General features: G+C 42.0%; 1 protein-coding gene across 1 annotated transcript; it reads right to left on the bottom strand.

Moving 5' to 3' along the window:
- Positions 1-43: 43 nt before the first annotated feature.
- On the bottom strand, positions 44-9,217 carry LOC106086770 (mitochondrial E3 ubiquitin protein ligase 1). The gene is made up of 4 exons (XM_013251569.2): positions 9,003-9,217; positions 8,770-8,939; positions 8,085-8,706; positions 44-241 (listed from the first exon to the last, which is right to left on the bottom strand). The coding sequence occupies exons 1-4, from the start codon at positions 9,105-9,107 to the stop codon at positions 122-124; spliced, it is 1,017 nt and encodes a 338-aa protein (XP_013107023.1). The 5' UTR covers positions 9,108-9,217; the 3' UTR covers positions 44-121.
- Positions 9,218-20,738: the final 11,521 nt, after the last annotated feature.

The raw sequence follows: 20,738 nt of genomic DNA, 5'->3' as shown, positions 1-20,738 counted from the left end.
TGTTTTTACATTTCATTTTTCTATGTACAATTTGACGTCTATGTATAAATAAATTATAAATATGAGATATATTCTATTATTGGGCATTGTTTAAACAGTTAATTAAAAAAATTCGTAACATTTATGATATGAATGCGGCAGCGCGTGTATTTATTTTTCCTCGACACACGGGGCATGTCATTTTGATTTTTTCCGAACAATCTTCACATATGCAGACATGACCACAGGGTAGAATTATGACCTGAAAGAAATAAAGCACATATTTTAAATTTTAAGTAGACTTTTTCAAGGTTTTACTCAACAGATCTAGGATAAATCGATTTAAGCTAGGTTGAATTTCACTATTCAATTTTGTATTTCAAAATACAAAAAAATCGGGTAATAAATAAAGCTACAACAACAACAACAGTCCAATCTTAACCATATTTGGGTCGGATGGCGGGTGGCCTAAAACTACTTACGGTTCAAATTTCAACGAAATGATCCATGTTTAGGTCAGATATTCAGAGGCTTAAGATAACCCTGTATTTAAAATTTCAGCGAAATCGGGTAATAAATATGGACTTCAGACCTTTAATGGGGAGATCGGTCTATATGGCAGCTATATCTAACTGTAGTTCGATCTGAACCATATTTGGGACGGATGTCGGAAGAACTAAAACTACCCACTGTTTTAAATTTCAGCAAAATCGGGTAATAAGTAGAGCTTTTATGGGCTTCAGGCCCTTTATCGGCAGATCGGTCTATATGGCTGCTATATCTAAATATATTCCGATCTGTACCATATTTGTGTACTATATTAGGAGGCGTAAAACTACTCAATGTTTCAAATTTCAGCAAAATCAGTTAAAAAATAAAGCTTTTATGGGCTGTAGATCCTTTTTTTTGGAAATCGGTCTATATGGCAGCTATACCTAAATATAGTCCGATTTGATCCATGTTTAGGTCAGATATTCGGAGGCCTTAGGTAACCCTGTGTCTAAGATTTCAGCGAAATCGGTTAAAAAACAAAGCTTTTATGGGCGGGCTTCAGACCCTTAATCGGGAGATCGGTCTATATGACAGCCATATCTAAATATTGTCCGATCTGAACTATACTTGAGTCCTATGTTAGCAGGCGTAAAACTACTCCATGTTTAAAATTTCAGCGTAATCGGTTAAAAAATAAAGCTTTTACGGGCTTTAGACCCTTTATCTGGAGATAGGTCTATATGACAGCTATACCTGAATATAGTTCGATCTGAACCATATTTGGGTCCTATGTTAGGAGGCGTAAAACTACTCAATGTTTCAAATTTCAGCGAAATCGTTTAAAAAATAAAGCTTTTAAGGGCTTTAGACCTTTTATCTGGAGATCGGTCTATATGGCAGCTATACCTAAATATTGTTCGACTTGACCCATATTTAGGTCAGATATTCAGAGGCTTAAGATAACCCTCTGTTTCAAATTTCGGCAAAATCAGATAATAAATAAAGCTTTTATAGGCTTCAGACCCTTTATCGGGAGATCGGTCTATATGGCAGCTATATCTAACTATAGTTCGATCTGAACAATATTTGGGACGGATGTCGGGAGAACTAAAACTACCCACTGTTTTAAATTTCAGCGAAATCGGGTAATAAATATAACTTTTATGGGCTTCAGGCCCTTTATCGGCAGATCGGTCTATATGGCAGCTATATCTAAATATAATCCGATCTGAACCATATTTGGATCCTATATTAGGAGGCGTAAAACTAATCAATGTTTCAAATTTCAGCGAAATCGTTTAAAAAAAAGCTTTTATGGGCTTTAGACCCTTTTATTTGGAAATCGGTCTATATGGCAGCTATACCTAAATATAGTCCGATTTAATCCATATTTAGGTCAGATATTTGGAGGCCTTAGATAACCCTGTGTTTAAAATTTCAGCGAAATCGGTTAAAAAATAAAGCTTTTATGGGCTTTAGACCCGTTATCTGGAGATAGGTCTATATGACAGCCATATCTAAATATAGTCCGATCTGAACTATACTTGAGTCCTATGTTAGCAGGCGTAAAACTACTCAATGTTTAAAATTTCAGCGAAATCGGTTAAAAAATAAAGCTTTTATGGGCTTTAGACCCTTTATCTGGAGATCGGTCTATATGACAGCTATACCTAAATATAGTCCGAGTTGACCCATATTTAGGTCAGATATCAAATTTTACCAAAATCAGGTAATAAATAAAGCTTTTATGGGCTTCAGACCCTTTATCGGCCGATCGGTATATATGACAGCTATATCTAAATATAGTTCGATCTGAACCATATTTGGGTCCTATGTTAGCAGGCGTAAAATTACTCAATGTTTAAAATTTCAGCGAAATCGGTTAAAAAATAAAGCTTTTATGGGCTTTAGACCCTTTTTCTGGAGATCGGTCTATATTGCAGCCATATCTAAATATAGTTCGATCTGAACCATATTTGGGTCCTATGTTAGGAGGCGTAAAACTACTCAATGTTTCAAATTTCAGCGAAATCGTTTAAAAAATAAAGCTTTTATGGGCTTTTGACCCTTTATCTGGAGATCGGTCTATATGGCAGCTATACCTAAATATTGTTCGACTTGACCCATATTTAGGTCACATATCAGGAGGCTTAAGATAACCCTCTGTTTCAAATTTCGGCAAAATCAGATAATAAATAAAGCTTTTATGGGCTTCAGACCCTTTATCGGGAGATCGGTCTATATAGCAGCTATATCCAAATATGGTCCGATTTGGCCCGTTCAAAAACTTAACCACCGTACATCAAAAAGACGTATCTGTGCCAAATTTCGGCGCAATATCTCAATTTTTGAAGGCTCTAGAGTGATTACAACAGACGGACGGACAGACTGATAGACGGACAGACACACGGACATCGTTAAATCGTCTTGGAATTTTACGACGATCCGAAATATATATACTTTGTAGGGTCGGAAATTGATATTTTCTACGGTGGTGGGTATAAAAATAGGAGACGTTATATTGTATTAAACTAAAAAATACAGACAAACAGAAGGCAGGCGGGATGTGCACTACATCTAAACCTAGGCGTTCATTCGAGGTGCAACAAGTCAGTTCGGTAGGGGAGACGGGAAGGGGTCATGTCTGGCATACAAGGTAGGTCGGGGGGATCGTGAAGCGTTACGTTAGAATACAAGTTTCGAACGGAAATGTAAAGTGAAAACCTTGAGAACGAATTCGCCACAACCCCAAGAGACTGTCATGAGACTGGAAAATCGAGTTACGTGGCCTACGCTTACGTCACCTCATAAGAAGACTCGCACGGCCCTAGAAAAATGTAAAGTGAGAACCTTGAAGACTCAGAAGACTCTCATGAGGCTGAAAGAATCGAGTTACGTTGCCTATGTGTACGCTACCTCATAAGAAGACTCGCACGGCACTAGAAAAATTGAGTTACGTTGCTTACCGTTAAGTCATCATGTAAGAAGTCCAGCAAGACACTGAAAGAATCGGTTGTTGTTGTTGTTGTAGCAGTTTGTTGTATTCTATCTTTCGTCTGCTTGATTCTGTTGAGTGTCAAGGCCCAGGAACTTTGCGACTAATATGGGGTGCGTCCACAGCGTTCCGGGTCTGAGTCGAGTGAGTCTGGCTGGGCAGTTAAACAGGTGACGTGTATCGTGCGATCCCTGGTTTCAATCGGGACATACATCTTGCACGTCGGCATCAATCCTTGCTCTCTAGGAGTTGAGGCGGATGTATTTGCCGGAAAGTAATTCTCTGGTTTGCCGGGGGAGGACAATTTCTTCAGTTGCAATGGGAGGTGGTCATTCTCCAAGGACTACATTCACACGGTAACCATTTACCGCATCTGCTACCGTGTCTGCATAAATGTTGTCTAGATCTGCTTGATATGCCGCTTGATCTAGAGGTTCTCTCTTATAGCGCTGAAGTTCACTCTCTAGATCATGTAGATATCTACCTTAAGGCTTCTGGGCGGTGGATATCTATCCACAAGATGATGATTTGGATGGTCTCTGCGATAACAGCGCAAAAGGTATTGCTTAGACAGCATGTAGTTATGTCTTCGCACTGGTAGGATCTTTGTATCCTGATGGAGGTAGTCCACATGAGAACTGAGCAGACAACCCGTCGCAGTTCGGAGGGCGGCATTCTGACAGATCTGAATATTATTCCACTGCGTGTCACAAAGCTGACGAGACCACACTGGCGCTACATAACTTACCGCAGACCGGCCAATTGCTTTGTACGTGGTCAACAAGGTTTCTTTGTCTGCACCCCAAGTGCTGCCAGCGAGTGACTTGAGGACCTTGTTTCTACTTTTGACTTTATTGCAGATTGCTGAGGCATGTGGGGAGAAAGTGTAGGAGCTGTCAAATGTGACGCCAAGTATTTTGGGACACTTGATGGTCGGAATCATTTCTCCATCGACCATCACAGTCAGCTCAGAATTCACCTCACGCGTATTTGTAGTGAACAATGTGGCTGAAGATTTGGTGGCGAATATCTTCAGATTTCTTGCAGCGAAATATGAGGCAAGCTCGTTAAGGTAGACGTTCAACCTATCGCAGATGTCATCAATGGATGGGGGGCCTGATGCCATGATCGTACAATCGTCCGCATATGATACGATCTCTATGCCGTCTGGAGGAGGTGGGATGGAGGATAGGTAGAGGTTAAACAGAGCCGGAGATATCACCCCACCTTGGGGAACTCCCTGTTTCACTCTACGGTGTTTTGACTTCTTATCCCTAAATTCCACAAATGACTGGCGGCCACACAGATAATTCGCGACCCAACGGGTCAGGCCTGTCTGGAGGGACGTGTTGGCGATGTCCTCAAATAATTTGGCATGGCTGACCGTGTCGAATGCCTTCGATAGGTCCAGTGCCACAAGGACCGTCCTATCACATGGCCTGGGTTGATTGGAGCCACGGCAAATGTGGTGGCATGCAAAGCAGTTGTTGTGCTATGCAGTCTACGAAATCCATGTTGATGCTCGTCGAATGGAAATTCTCCTACGAGCCTCGGGAGAAGTAATGTCTCAAGCGTCTTTGCTACTGGTGAGAGAAGGGAGATCGGTCTGTACGTTGCCCATTTTCCAGATATCGGGAACTAAAGGAGTGTTCAAAGACAGGTTGAGGACAGTAGTAAGGTACTCAACTCCAGGTAAATCCCGATTCTTCAACATCAATGTAGAGATTCCGTCGGGGCCCAACGCCTTGGATGATTTGGCGCCACGGATGACATTCGTAACTTCGCCCACGATAAATTGTGAAGGCTGTCCATCGGCTCGGAGACCACGAATACGGCGAATGGCTCCTCCTTGCCCTGTTACTCTCGGAATGCACAATAAATTGACGGTTGAACAACCTGGCGCATCTCTTCGGATCAGTCACGGTTACTTCGCCAAAAGTGACTGAGGTCCTGTCATCCCGTCTACCGGGGTTCGAAAGTGACTTAGCAGTAGACGACAGCTTGCCTAAACCGTGTTGCCACCCTGTTTATTTCCAGATTCAGCTCACTGATTCTGGGGTTAGTGGGGTCCATACAACGAATCCCATCACGCTCGTCTGCGAATACCACTGCCTGCGCCGGAAAATTGGGCCTCACTTGGAGTATTCGACCGGCTGGTATAAAGCGAGCGGCTGCTTCGTCTATGATGTCTCGGAATTTCCTCTCGGCAACTAACACATTCGAGGGGGGTGGCAGTTCACTGAAACGGCGATTGATACACTCTCTGAAGCCAGCCCAATCGGCCTTCTTCTGATAGATAAACGTCCGGCGCTCAGCGGTTATGAAGTCCGGTTGTCGGTCGATGGTGAGAATTATAGGGAGGCGGTCTGACCCCAAGAGATGACGGCTTGCCACGATATGTCACTCAGGAGATCAGGGGATGCAATGGAAATGTCTGGCGAGCTGCCGCAACTCCTCGTAAACCCAGTGGGGACATCCTCATATATCGTCCAAAACGTGGAGCCTTCATAGTCCGACGACGACGACGCTTGTGACCCACTGCTGGCTATGTTCGCACAGCACCTTGCAACATATCCAGTATAACTATACTCCCGTAGTGAAGTGAGGCCAGAGCAAGATCGGAAATGTACCCACTCCATGCATCGGGTACACCTCACAGACACCGACCAATGATGGAGGCGGTTCTGGCAACCCGAACAGAACCATGGTCCGGGATTCTTTTCAATCGCAGCACAGACCAGAACCGTGCGGAGAGGCACTCCGGGATGTGCCTCTCCCATGGCGAAAAAAGACTAACACGTACACTGAGGCGGCAGTCCTTGCCGGTGAGGAGTTCCATCGGGTCAATCCGGTGCGTACAACCGGTTGCCATGGGATTGTGAAAGAATCGGTTTACCTTGCTTGCGTTTACGTCACCACTTTAGAAAACTCCAGCGGCACTAGAAGAATCGAGTTACGTTGCTTACAGGTCTGTCAGACTCGCACGGCACTGGGAGAATCGGTCTACGTTGCCTACGGCTACATCACTATTTAAGATCACCCGCACAGTACTGAAATAATCGACTTACGGTACGGTAAAAAATGACCCGCACGGTGCGTAGACTCGTCAGGCTGAACAGCGCGTAGACATAGGCCATCAATGCATTTTGAACTTGACTACTGGAAATTGACGTGATCTCTAGCTACCTAACATCGGGTTCAATAATTAAGTCATCTTCAAATATGTAAGATTGAGTTTGATTGTCCAAGGCCTTTGACGCAGTATAGGCAGCAGCCAAGTTGACCAGTGACTTTCAGGTTGTCTGTCTCAATTTTTCATCCATTGGTTCCATTGTTTGTCACCTGAAGCGCTTCGACTGTTTGACACTTGGCGAGCTGTTGCAGAAACTGCTCTTCCTTTTCTTATGTTGTTGTTGCTGCAGCCACATTTTCATGTGGACGTGGTAATCCTCATCAAGCGTTCCGGTTCAAATGACCGATCTCCGTGGGAACGGGTTGCCCATTGGTTACCTAAAGGCGCCAATAACTCGCCTTATCATATCGAGCATCATAGGCACTCAGTATTTGTGCAAGAGCTGGTGCCGCTCGGACTCTCAATGAGACTTTCCGCTCGATACCGCTGATTGTCCGCGAATGCCGTTGCAGCTACTCCGCATGGAACATTCCACTATTCGCAACCTGTGGACGCGCCTGGTAGCACACAGCTAAGGTTCTCGTGACAGCGAGATATCTGTATGGTGCTTAGCTTAGCATCACACAGATCGGACCTAAAATTCCCAGCCCGTGTGTTATTCACAGCTATACCAAGCTCGGTATTTACTCATTTGTTGTTGTTAAAGCAGTGTGTCGTGCTTCATTTATTTGTCTGCTGGATTCAGTTAAATATCCACATCTTGGAGTTCTGTGACTAAGTTGGCGTGGGTCCAGAGAAATTTGGTCCTAAGTGTAGCAGGATTGGGTGGTAAGTTCAACAGGTGGAATGTGTCTTGTGGTCCCAGGTTACTATCAGGACTTACAACCCACACGCTGGCATCCATTCTAGCTTTGTAGGAGTAAAAGCGACTACATCTGATGGAACGTATTTGAGCCAGAACTACTCTGGTTTGCCGAGGAAGACTAACTTCTTTAGGTGCAATGGGTCGCGTTCGATCTTCAAGGACTGCGTTCAGCTGTTAATCGCTTTTGCTACAGTGTCTACATGAATGTTATCTAGATTCTTTTAGGGCTTTGCGCTCTAGTTCATGTAGGTTCAGCTTGATTCCTTTGGGCGGTAAATGACAATCCACAACATGGTGATTGGGATGGTAGCTGCTATAGCAGCCCGGTAGATACTGCTAAGACAGCAGGTATTTGTGGTTTCCAACGGATAGGATATTTGTCTTCTGATGGTGATGGTCTACATGAGAACTGATGAAATACCATATCCTCTTGAAAGCTGTATTGACCAGCCGGATTCGCTGCTTGATCTAGGTGTTCTCTTTTGTTGCGTTACACATCTCGCTCTAGATCACGATATTCCAACCTCACATACCCCATAGTTGCGCAATAACCCTATGCTCCACGATGGTCATAAAAGTATTCGAAAACATTGTCATGCTAAAACTATATCTAAAATTACCTCTTTCGGATTTATATTGCAAACGACACACAACTGATCTTGTGTTAAATTCATAGGTCTCGATTTGGCCCTTCGCTCTCTGCGTTCCTTTTCCAGAGTTTCACGAATGCGCCTCTCATCTCGCTCCTGCTTTTTCTTCAAATATAATTTGCGGCCTATTACTCCAATTAAAACTGCTCCAATAGTGCCACATACAAAAATTTTGAACAGCATGGAATTTTTAGCTTCTTCAAATTTCTTTATCAATGTGGATTTTGTAGCTGTGGTCAAGAATAAAGGACCCATGGGGGAAGGCTGCAGGCGTAATGTTTTTCCATCCATTTCCAGTTCACCTATGGCTGTTATAAAACTACCGTCTCGTAGTACTTCCTCAGTGGTTTGAAGACCTTTTTGCCGCACTCCCGAGAAGAATCCAAAAATATGATCAAAGAAAGACAATGACGAAGGCTCATAGTTGTCATAGACCACATCCATGTCTAGAACTTCAGCTGAAAGGGCATCAACAATTTCGACGCCAGCATCGTTGTTGCGCAACTCAAAAGGCATTTCGTTTGAGGAGACATGAATAAGTTTTCGTTGTTCAGACCAGAAACCAGCAAAACCACGAGCCACTCGATGCTCACTATAAAGAAATGGTAGCACGTGATTATTTGCCAAACAATTTGGGTATGTGATTTCATCTTACTTTAGCTTTATGACCTGCAAGACACCTGTCACCGATGGTGACATTACACTGCGCATGGGTACACCAATAGGAGTAACCGTACCCCTTATCACTGCATACGGAATCTTTCTGTCCTTTTGTTGGCCAACATAACTCTTTAAATCACTGTCGATGGCCAGCTGAGGGGCTGCCTATAGTATATGGTATATATGGGTTAGTGAGGGGGTTATTTAACCACTCTTTTTTTCACTCACCTTTAAAAGCTGGACATTTTTCTTATAGCTTACGTACTCCTTGGCACACAGTCCTAAAATAAGTAAATCCACCCCCAATGCAACGCCTTCATGTAAAAATTCCATTGTTCTTTATTAGAAATACAGAATATGTTCCCCCAGTGGTAGCACCCAAAACAAGACTTCTTGTTCTTCTACTTGGGTTTCTATGCTGTTAAAACAAGTCTGAACATATGCTAATAAGTGATGTCAACTGGCTACACAGAAATGACAAAGTTGCTAAAAAAACCACTGAAAATACCGAAAGGAAGCACTTAAGGCGCTATTACACGGCATGTAGATGTCTTATGACATGCCACTTTTTGTATGCACATGTAATTGAAAATGTTTGTTAAAATTGTCAATTTACAAACGATTCATCATTTTTGCTATCACTCCTATATGTTATTTTCGTATAACATAACCTAAGAATTTTAGTAAAAGCTGATGTTTTTTGCGTAAAAATTGTTTAAGTTGTGGGTAAGCAGGTTAAATTATAAATTTGTGAAAACAATTTGATTTGCGGTTACTTTCATTCGACTGACAACAAAAACAGCTGATTTCTTTGTTTTTGTCAGAAGGACTAGAGCACGCTCTAAAAAAATTACATGTGCTATTGTGAATAGTTGTTTTTGTTTGTATCACACGACATGTACAACTCAACAAGTGCTAAATTTGACATGTCATAAGACAACTACATGCCGTGTAATAGAGCCTTTATAAGGTAAGGTCATGCGAACAACAGAGTACAATTTATTTATTTTTGTTTTAATTTTGCAGTAAATCTAAATGTCAAAGAGTCGACCGATAACTCTTTGACAGAGGTTATGGATAATGAAATACAAATCCAAACAGCGGAGTAACATTTTTTTGCGAAGTGATTTATTTGCCATTTGGTTGTGTGTGTGCATTTTATTAAGGACCGTAACACACACATATATGTAATTAGGGACCATGACACACACTAACAACGAAAATGTGTTGCGTGGCCGCACCCAGGACATTTCCACCTGCCACATGCAAGAAAAAAATTTTGCGTGGAAGGGCCTTAAGGGTGGGCCTTTACGCCTTCGTGGCGGCCTCAAAACCACGCTTTATTCCCAGCCCCTATTTTTTTTTTGGTCGCTGGAGGGGTCTGGGGGAACTACTTGGACACCCGAGCAGCTGGACCACAAAGTATAGCGTTGGAGGTCCGCCGTGTCCAAATTTATTGTCGCTGTATGGATGTGGTGAGGCTGATATATATATGTCCATGGAGCCAAGTGGTCTTGCCGTTCGGGGCAATTCTGAGGGTAAAATATCCATACCCGTGGGATGTTTTATCCTCACAATCGCAATGGAACGACTGGGACACTTGGATCCACTTTGACATGCTTTTATTTAGTGCCTTTGTTAGGGCATGTTTGCTTGATTTTTTTTATGCGCTTATGGCGAGAGGTATTGGTTCTTGTCTGCCGTATTATGATTACCTCCCCGCCATGCGCTTATTGTGATGTATGTATGTTCTACGCATGCCATTGAGTGAACATTACCACCGTCAAACGTGTGAAATGAAAAATCTTGTCCGAGGAAGTTTCGAATTCACAAATATGGCCAGCAGGTAGTGTCCACTCAATTCCATGCGTAGAAAGTGTGCCTGGAAAGGAGAAAGGGAGATATTAGTAGGAATAGATTAATAGAATAGAAGCAATGGTTTATACTCCCTGACGGCTGCGTTTTAATGAGAGAGTCCACGTTGACATTTGGCAATTTGACAGCGGCACGGCATTATCGGCCAATGTTGCCACTCATTACTACTCGTAGTAAATTGTTGGTAGTTAGTAGGATCCGTAGAGTACGGTTGATAATGACGTGTAGTAGGTTGATTCATTCATAAATTCGGCGGTTATAAGAGAGAATTATTTGAAATCGAGGCGAATTATTAGAAAAGGCCAAATATAATAATAATATTGAGAATATTTAGTAGAAATGTCGGACAGCGTCCAATATGTCGGCTCGGGAAAAATCGCCATTGTATCAACTCCGGCCTATAAAAGGGCACAGAAGGGGGAAAAACGCCATTAGTTTGTGAAAAAGTGGTGCTGAGCAGGCACGTATCATAGAGTGTCGAAGTAAGTGTTACAAGAAAAAAAGTGAAGGTGTTAATAGGACATAGAATAAAGGTTAACATCCTTTTTTTTTGTGATTAAGGTTATAAGACCGGAAAATAGCGTTGTATGTCAGAAGAATATCCATCTTTGTGTTTTATTGGCAAAATCGCCTAAATAGAAAAGGTAAATTTTGTCTAAAAGTGGGTGATTTTGGGATAAATCAGTGAAATGAAATTTTGTTTTTAGAGGTGCTGGATTGGATTGTGCTACATACCCCTGTGCGTCCATAATAAGGGAAAAGGATCCATATTACTGTGACCGTTAGTGAAATTCACAAGGTAGGATCATTCCTCTTAGTGCATATATAGTACGGTCAACAATTTATTAAGGAAAGTGGAATAAAGGAGTCCGTCTTTCCTGGTGTCCGCCATTACCGACACAATTCAGTGGAGGAACTCCATCTGTCAGCCACTGGCGTCACCACTTTTGGATTTTTAAATAAAGTGGTTGAATCACCAATACAGCGTTGTCCGTGAGAGCAAAAGCTCAGCACCACAACAAAATTGAAATTCCCAAAAGTCTAAGCCTTTTGTTGTTTTAACCATCTGTATTTTGTGGCCATCCACATATATTTATGTTTGGCTCCAGTTATGTGTTTCTCTTGATGAACGCATAGATATCATTTTTTTTTTTGTGTGTGTGTTTGGATTCTGGCTTTTTATGCCCACCACTATATTCGCACACCAACACAAGCGTCGACGTCCAACTATAAGACGATATTTTTAATTTTTGGCCGCATCATACCATCAAGATTGTCTCGCATGCTACATACATTGACGAGACTGCTGCGGCATAATTTTGGCACTTAACAAAACGAACAAGCCACACAACAAAAAGAGCCACAACGATCATTATGACCAATATCATTAGAATTTAAGTTATATATTTATATTCATGTTATTTTTAGGTTCAAATTTAAGTTTCTTTGATTTATTTATTTAATTTATTGATTTACATATTTTTACCCTTTTTTTTTAATTTTGATTTTTGTTTTAACATACCTTTTTTTTACACTGAAAGAATTTTGTGATAGGGCCCCCAAAGATTTTTTTTTGGTTTTAAATATACATAATCATTAGTTTCCCTTTTGTGTGAAACAGATTAATACTTACCCTTAGAACTTACCTAAGCGAGCTCCTTTAGGCCAGGTTAGGGGGAATTTTGATTAAAAGGCTTTAGTTTGACTAATTAGTCAGAAATAATTTATTAAGAATTTGAGGGTTCTAAAATCGTTACGTTTCAGGTCGACAAGACCATTCGTTTTACTTATTATCATTTTTATTAAACTTTGATTCCTTGACAAAACAAACTAAGTAAAGATACCAAATAGATTTTAGGAGAATAACGTATACTGGTGTTAGTGTTAGTTTTATATTAATAAATATGTTTATATCTTGAATGTTTAAAACTGAAAGTATGATGCGTTAAAGTTAATTGTTGAGGGGAATGTAAAGTGGTAAGTTAGGTGATGTGGGCGGGTTCGTGGGGTCACATGAATATGATGGAATGTGGACCAAGGTAGGGCGGGCGGCCGGAGGTCATAGGACGATCTCCCAAAACAAATGGAATGTGAAAGTTCAGGTGTAAGTAACGTTTTTTTTTGTGTTTGAATGTATATCGTTTTTTTTTATTGTCTACGGGCCTAGGGCGAGGATATAGGGTTGGGACCTCCCCAGAGATGTCGACGAAGCTAGCCGGTGCCCGGAAAATATCCCCAAGCTGCAATAGGCACACGTAACAAAATGGCGCCCAAACAAATGTATGGCGGTTTAAAAGATCGCTATCGGAATGTAGGAGTGTAGATCACCTAAACACTGTGCAATAGAACACTAAATGAGTGCAATAGCCCAACGTTTATATTCAAAACTAAAAGTAGGCGAGTTTCAGGGTTTCGTAGCCATTCTTATGAATATATATAGAACCGTTGTACGAGATTCTGTAACTCTATTACTTTAGGGTTAGAATAGAGACTACCAAGACAAAAGATGAGGCGCGAAGTGACATACGGACTGTTATAGGAAGCCGTATTTGCACACGTTAATCGGAACTAGAAATGATTAGAATAGTTTCAGCCTGAAGTTTGAAGTGACCCTGTTTTGGACCAAAGGAATAACCGCTTTAGATTTTATCTAGAGGTCAGCTGTATTCCAAGGAGAAGAATCAGGCGTGGATAGGGCCATAAAGATGGCGTATCAAAGCACTACCCAAACCGTAATTTTTATGTTTTCCGTTTTTGTATAGCTAATGTCTTCTTTCACATTCCATTGAGTAGAGCCGAAAAAATACCCCACACATCACATCCCGCTTTACAATCCTCTCATGTATATCGAATTGTTAAGAGTTTTGCGTTAAATATTGTGTTGTGCGTTCTTGAATGCCAGATTTTTTTTTATTTTGCGTGTGAAGTTGTCATTGTTGGCCAGTGTCTCAGGAAGGATATTGGTGTTTTCCATTGTTGTCTAGCGGCAAGTTATGGGCATTGAGACCCGAACACAGGCTGAAAATAGAAAGAGGAATAGGCCTGAGACATTTGATTTAAATAGGTCATTACAAGTACAGGAAAAGAGATCGAAACAGAGAACCGAGATGAGTGTAGCGCCTGGTAATGTTGACAGAGCTGGCCAAATTACGGACATGTCTCAGACGATAAATGCGCCACCGTCAGGAACCAATTCAGAGGCCGGATCTCAGGTACAAGCTGCGATGGCACAACAGCCGACAACGTCCCAGAGTCGAAGTCAGATACAGGGTGAGGCAGGAGGTTATCAACGGGCTGTTGAGAATCGATTTCAGTCGGTTCAGTCAGAGATGAGTGACATAAGGAAAGCTATTGGCGATTTGTCCAAAGCGGTCACTCAGTTGTCCCAGATAGCTTTGAATCAGGGTAGAGGCGAGAATACACCTGTGAGCACCCCGGCTATGGCACCAGGACGTCCACTTAATACCGAGAGAGCAGGGGATAAACCCACGGAACAAAATACCGTACCTGAGGCACCTGAAATTCAGAGAAGGGAAAATAATGTCATTCGAATCAATAAATTAGGATTGATGTTTGATGGAACCACTAATGGCTTAGCAGTTGAGGAATTTGTCTATAGGCTAGAGTACTTTCAATGGCAGTACAGAATTCCATGGGCCGAAGTTATTCGAGATTTTCCCCTTTTGATGACTGGTCGTGCTGAGTCATGGTATTGGCTGTTTCAAAAGACACACAGGTTTCATAATTGGGACGATTTGAAGCATAGCTTACTTAGCCAATACCAATCCTCTCGTTCTAATTTTGAGATTTTGACCGATTTAGCCCAACGTAAACAAGACATGAATGAATCAATCGATACTTTTTTCCATGTCATGGGGCAAATCAGGGCCAAATTAGTGCAGCCCATATCTGAGTTCGACATGATAAAGATCATGAAGAAGAATGTGAGGGAAAGTATTGGCAGGATCGTTTACCCAATACAGGTCTCATCTGTCGAACAGCTCAGAATGGAATGCAATGAGGCGGAGAAGAATTTCCCCAGACGCGATAACAGGAATGTACAACCTTCTATGCGTCCCACTAGACATGTCAATGATATTTACATGGATATAACTGAGACGGGGTCTGAGGATGATTATGACGAGCCCAGGGTGCAGGAGGTGGCTGCCGTCCATTATGAAAGGAATTCCAGGGCACCTATGACATGTTGGAACTGTCGCCAACAAGGACACTCTTTTCGAGATTGTGAAGAGGCGGTTAGGACCTTGTTCTGTTATAAGTGTGGTAACCCTGGTACGACAACACCAAGGTGTAATGTTTGCCAGCAGGGAAACAGGAACAAGGGCGTGGAAAATTCAGGGGGACCACGTCCGTTAGAGAACCCCTTCAGAAAGTGATTGGGGAGAAATCTAACCCTTCATATAAAATAGATATTACTAAGAGAGTGTTAACGTCGAATAAGAAGATTGTCCGTCCTGATACTAGACATTATGTACCTATAGAGATAAGGCAAGAAAATTATGATAGAGTAAGAGAAAGAATATTTGGAGAAAGCGATAATAAAGATGAGACAATCAAAATTATACCCAAGGTACGGCAAAAGTTTAAGAAAAAGAGAAAGGAGATGAAAATTTTGCTGGAAGCCATTTGTAGAGCGAGTGACCAATCAGATCCTAGAGTATATGCCGAAGTCAAATTGCAAGATATTAATGTAAGAGGATTGCTAGATACTGGAGCCTCAGTGAGTATTCTAGGAAAAGGTTGTAGGGAATTGATGGACAAATTGGAAATGTCGTTTAGACCAATATTTTCCCAAGCGAAAACCGCTGGAGGCCAGGTCCATACAATTTTAGGCAAGGTTCAGCTAGGAATACAGTACAAAGATCAGATTAAAGGGATGGATTTTTATTTATGCCCTGATCTAGAGCAACAATTGTACCTTGGAATAGATTTTTGGAGATTGTTTGGATTGGCTCCTGATATCATTGATGTTAATGAATGCAATATTGAGAAGATAGTTAAAGATATGGTAGATGAAGATGAGAAATATAAATTGAACCCGCATGAATTGACTCCAATACAGCTAGAGAAATTGCAGAAAGCGATTCAAAGCTTTGATACTTTTGAAGATAAAGGTTTAGGCAAAACTCATTTAGAAAGACATACGATCACCTTAGTTGATGGCGCGGTTCCCGTAAAGGACCGTCACTATCCGATCTCACCAGCAGTACAGGCCATAGTATACGAGGAGATTGATAACATGCTCAGGCTAGGGGTGATAGAAGAGAGTGAAAGTCCTTGGAGCAACAGAACTACGGTCGTTAGGAAGCCAGGGAAGAACCGATTCTGCCTAGATGCCCGAAAATTGAACAAATTGACGGTGAAGGACGCGTACCCGCTCCAAAATATAGACGGCATCTTGAGCAGAATCGATGAAACTTACTACATAAGCAGTGTGGACTTGAAATTTGCCTTTTGGCAGATCGAACTCGATGCCGAAAGCAAGGCTTACACCGCATTTACAGTGCCAGGGCGTCCCCTGTATCAATTTAGGGTGATGCCATTCGGTCTCTGTAATGCGGCACAACGCTTATGCAGGTTGATGGACCGTGTAGTACCTCAGCACCTGAAGGAGAATGTGTTCATCTACTTGGATGATTTGTTGGTGATTTCCAGCGACTTTGATGAACACATCCGATTGTTAGAGGAAGTTGCGAAATGCCTGAGGGATGCCAACCTTACGATCGGCTTGAAAAAGTCGCAGTTTTGCTTTCGCGAATTGAAGTACGTGGGGTTCATCATCGGCGACGGTAAATTAAAGACTGATCCGGATAAAATTAAGGCCATTCGAGAGATAAAGGTACCCCGAAACCCACGGGAAGTTAGAAGCTTCCTGGGAACCGCTGGGTGGTACAGGCGCTTTATTAAAGACTTTGCCTCAATTTCGGCCCCACTCACGGATACATTGAAGAAGGCGAAGAAGTTTGGGATGACAAATGAGGCTATACAATCATTTGAGGGTCTTAAGCGAGCCTTAACCTCGGCGCCTGTACTACGCCACGCTGATTTCTCGAAGCGGTTCTTCATACAGTGTGATGCCAGTGAGTATGGGATAGGAGCGGTGCTGTTCCAGTTGAATGACCGGGGAGAGGAACACCCCATTGCCTTTTATTCACAGAAGATGAATACCTGTCAGCGCAATTATAGTGTGACAGAGAAAGAATGTTTGGCTGCGGTTATGGCGATTAAGAAGTTCCGGCCATACGTGGAGATGATGCCTTTTACTGTCATCACAGACCACGCCTCTCTCAAATGGTTAATGTCATTGAAAGATTTAACAGGAAGATTGGCTCGTTGGTCTTTACAATTGCAAGCATTTGATTTTGATATTGAGCACCGCAAAGGATCTGACAATGTTGTCGCCGACATGTTGTCTAGAGCCCCCACCTCCATGGACATTGAGGAGATCACAAGAGACGATTTATTGGATTTCGAGACGAATGAGTTTGAGAGTGAAGAATACTTGGACTTGATCCGGAACATAACAGCTAACCAGGATAGGTTACCCGACCTCAAGGTTGATAAAGGCATGGTATTCAAAAGGACCCTATTTGATCAGGAACTGGAGGAGGAATTCATATGGAAACTTTGGTTGCCAACTAGCCTCACTCATGAAATCATCGAAAAAGCACATAAATCTCTCACTTGCGCTCATGGTGGAGTGGCCAAGACCCTGGAACGGGTTAAACGATTTTTCTATTGGCCTCGGATGACGTTACAAGTTCGACAATATGTGAAGAATTGCCAAAGCTGCCAAGAGGCCAAATCATCTAATCGGAATATGATGCCCGGGATAGGTCAGGAGGTAGTAACTGAAAGACCTTTCCAGAAATTATACATTGACTTTTTGGGAAAATACCCCCGCTCCAAGAGAGGTAATGCCTACATCTTTATTGTTGTGGATCACTTCTCCAAATTTACCCTTCTTAAGGCCATGAAGGGGGCCACAGCCACAAACGTGATAAAATTTCTGATTGAAGAAGTTTTTCACAAATTTGGGGTGCCTGAAGTGATCCACAGCGATAATGGCGTACAATTCATTTCGAAAGCCTTTCAGGAGATGACGAGTGCTTATAAGATCACCCATTTGAGAACTGCGGTATATTCGCCACAATCCAACGCTTCAGAGAGGGTTAATCAATCGGTAATTACGGCGATCAGGACCTATCTGGCTGAAGATCACAGAGACTGGGACGCCTACCTCTCTGAAATTGAATGCGCGTTGAGGACATCAGTGCATTCGGCCACCGGTGTAACGCCTTTCTTCGCACTATTTGGATACCACATGTTTTCAAATGGGGCGGATTACAAGCTGGCCCGTAAATTGATGTCGATGTCTGATCATGAGGTGGAGGATTTGACAAGACCAGACAGGTTGGAGGTGATCAGATCCCGGATCGGCGATAACTTGCACAAGGCATACCAACGGAGCGCCGAAAGATATGACAGAAGGGCTCGTTGCGTTAAGTTTATACCCGGCCAGGAGGTATATAGGCGGAATATCGTGCAATCAGACTTTTCAAAGAATATAAATGCAAAATTTTGCAAGAAATTTTTGAAATGTCGGATTGTAAGACCTGTTGGCGAGAATATGTATGAGTTGGAGACGATTCAGGGCAGGCCAATAGGCATTTATCACGTAAAAGATATTAAAATGTAGTGCAATATAGAATTAGAATATGATTTTTCTCTCAGTGCAATATTAGGATAAGTTATACGGTTGTGCTTGTCCTAGTATAAGAGACATCTAAATCTATAGTGCAATATATGTATATATCTGTGATATCTGTGTTGTGTCGTGATTATTTTTTTTATTCACCCTTTTATGTTATTGTAATTATACACCGCCGTTCGTAATTTTACAATTTTTTTGTGATTATACAGTTGTTTTTTGTGATTATACACCCCTTTTTTTTTGTGATTATACAGCCACTTTATGTCTATTATACACCTCTTTTGTGATTATACAGCCACTTTCTTTTAATTATACACCTTTTTTTTAATTATACAACCATTTTCTTTTCATTATGCATCTTTCATGTGATTATACCTTCTTGACCAGTCCACATTGATTGCTATCTTGACTTGACCTCGAGCTTAATTATTCATAAAAAGTTAACTTCTAACTATTAGACCTTCATGGATTTGTCTTCTTTTTTCCCGCGGTGTATTTTTTTTATGTATTTGCCGTGTGAGTAAATGCATTTTGATCTTACATACCTGGATACGTCGACGATCGTGGTTTTGGACGTCTGGAAGAAAGGCCACACCTGGAAAGAGGAAACAGACACAAAGTATCGGTTTCTATTAAAGATGCACAGTGTACTTCCCTAATGGTGGACTGCGGTATTGCCCGGCTGGATCTCAGGGTGTGGGAGTTCCCCACGTTGGGTCCTTTTTGCCACAAACCCGCGTTTGAGCTTGCCACACGCACACCATTCCTGACTTCTTGCCATCGTCAGGCCTGGAGTTTTGTTGCGTGGCCGCACCCAGGACATTTCCACCTGCCACATGCAAGAAAAAAATTTTGCGTGGAAGGGCCTTAAGGGTGGGCCTTTACGCCTTCGTGGCGGCCTCAAAACCACGCTTTATTCCCAGCCCCTATTTTTTTTTTGGTCGCTGGAGGGGTCTGGGGGAACTACTTGGACACCCGAGCAGCTGGACCACAAAGTATAGCGTTGGAGGTCCGCCGTGTCCAAATTTATTGTCGCTGTATGGATGTGGTGAGGCTGATATATATATGTCCATGGAGCCAAGTGGTCTTGCCGTTCGGGGCAATTCTGAGGGTAAAATATCCATACCCGTGGGATGTTTTATCCTCACAATCGCAATGGAACGACTGGGACACTTGGATCCACTTTGACATGCTTTTATTTAGTGCCTTTGTTAGGGCATGTTTGCTTGATTTTTTTTATGCGCTTATGGCGAGAGGTATTGGTTCTTGTCTGCCGTATTATGATTACCTCCCCGCCATGCGCTTATTGTGATGTATGTATGTTCTACGCATGCCATTGAGTGAACATTACCACCGTCAAACGTGTGAAATGAAAAATCTTGTCCGAGGAAGTTTCGAATTCACAAATATGGCCAGCAGGTAGTGTCCACTCAATTCCATGCGTAGAAAGTGTGCCTGGAAAGGAGAAAGGGAGATATTAGTAGGAATAGATTAATAGAATAGAAGCAATGGTTTATACTCCCTGACGGCTGCGTTTTAATGAGAGAGTCCACGTTGACATTTGGCAATTTGACAGCGGCACGGCATTATCGGCCAATGTTGCCACTCATTACTACTCGTAGTAAATTGTTGGTAGTTAGTAGGATCCGTAGAGTACGGTTGATAATGACGTGTAGTAGGTTGATTCATTCATAAATTCGGCGGTTATAAGAGAGAATTATTTGAAATCGAGGCGAATTATTAGAAAAGGCCAAATATAATAATAATATTGAGAATATTTAGTAGAAATGTCGGACAGCGTCCAATATGTCGGCTCGGGAAAAATCGCCATTGTATCAACTCCGGCCTATAAAAGGGCACAGAAGGGGGAAAAACGCCATTAGTTTGTGAAAAAGTGGTGCTGAGCAGGCACGTATCATAGAGTGTCGAAGTAAGTGTTACAAGAAAAAAAGTGAAGGTGTTAATAGGACATAGAATAAAGGTTAACATCCTTTTTTTTTTGTGATTAAGGTTATAAGACCGGAAAATAGCGTTGTATGTCAGAAGAATATCCATCTTTGTGTTTTATTGGCAAAATCGCCTAAATAGAAAAGGTAAATTTTGTCTAAAAGTGGGTGATTTTGGGATAAATCAGTGAAATGAAATTTTGTTTTTAGAGGTGCTGGATTGGATTGTGCTACATACCCCTGTGCGTCCATAATAAGGGAAAAGGATCCATATTACTGTGACCGTTAGTGAAATTCACAAGGTAGGATCATTCCTCTTAGTGCATATATAGTACGGTCAACAATTTATTAAGGAAAGTGGAATAAAGGAGTCCGTCTTTCCTGGTGTCCGCCATTACCGACACAATT

Source organism: Stomoxys calcitrans, chromosome 1 (genome assembly GCF_963082655.1).
Source record: "Stomoxys calcitrans chromosome 1, idStoCalc2.1, whole genome shotgun sequence".
Taxonomy (NCBI): Eukaryota; Metazoa; Arthropoda; class Insecta; order Diptera; family Muscidae; genus Stomoxys; species Stomoxys calcitrans.
Note: the sequence above shows the minus strand (reverse complement) of the source record. Positions and strands in the feature narration are given on the sequence as shown.

Excerpts from the sequence above, each read along its gene's own strand:
- LOC106086770 (XM_013251569.2), bottom strand. The coding sequence starts at position 9,107 with ATGGAATTTTTACATGAAGGCGTTGCATTGGGGGTGGATTTACTTATT. Across the intron at positions 8,940-9,002 it reads AAAATGTCCAGCTTTTAAAG|GCAGCCCCTCAGCTGGCCAT; the intron begins GTGAGTGAAAAA and ends CATATACTATAG. Across the intron at positions 242-8,084 it reads GCAATATAAATCCGAAAGAG|GTCATAATTCTACCCTGTGG; the intron begins GTAATTTTAGAT and ends TATTTCTTTCAG.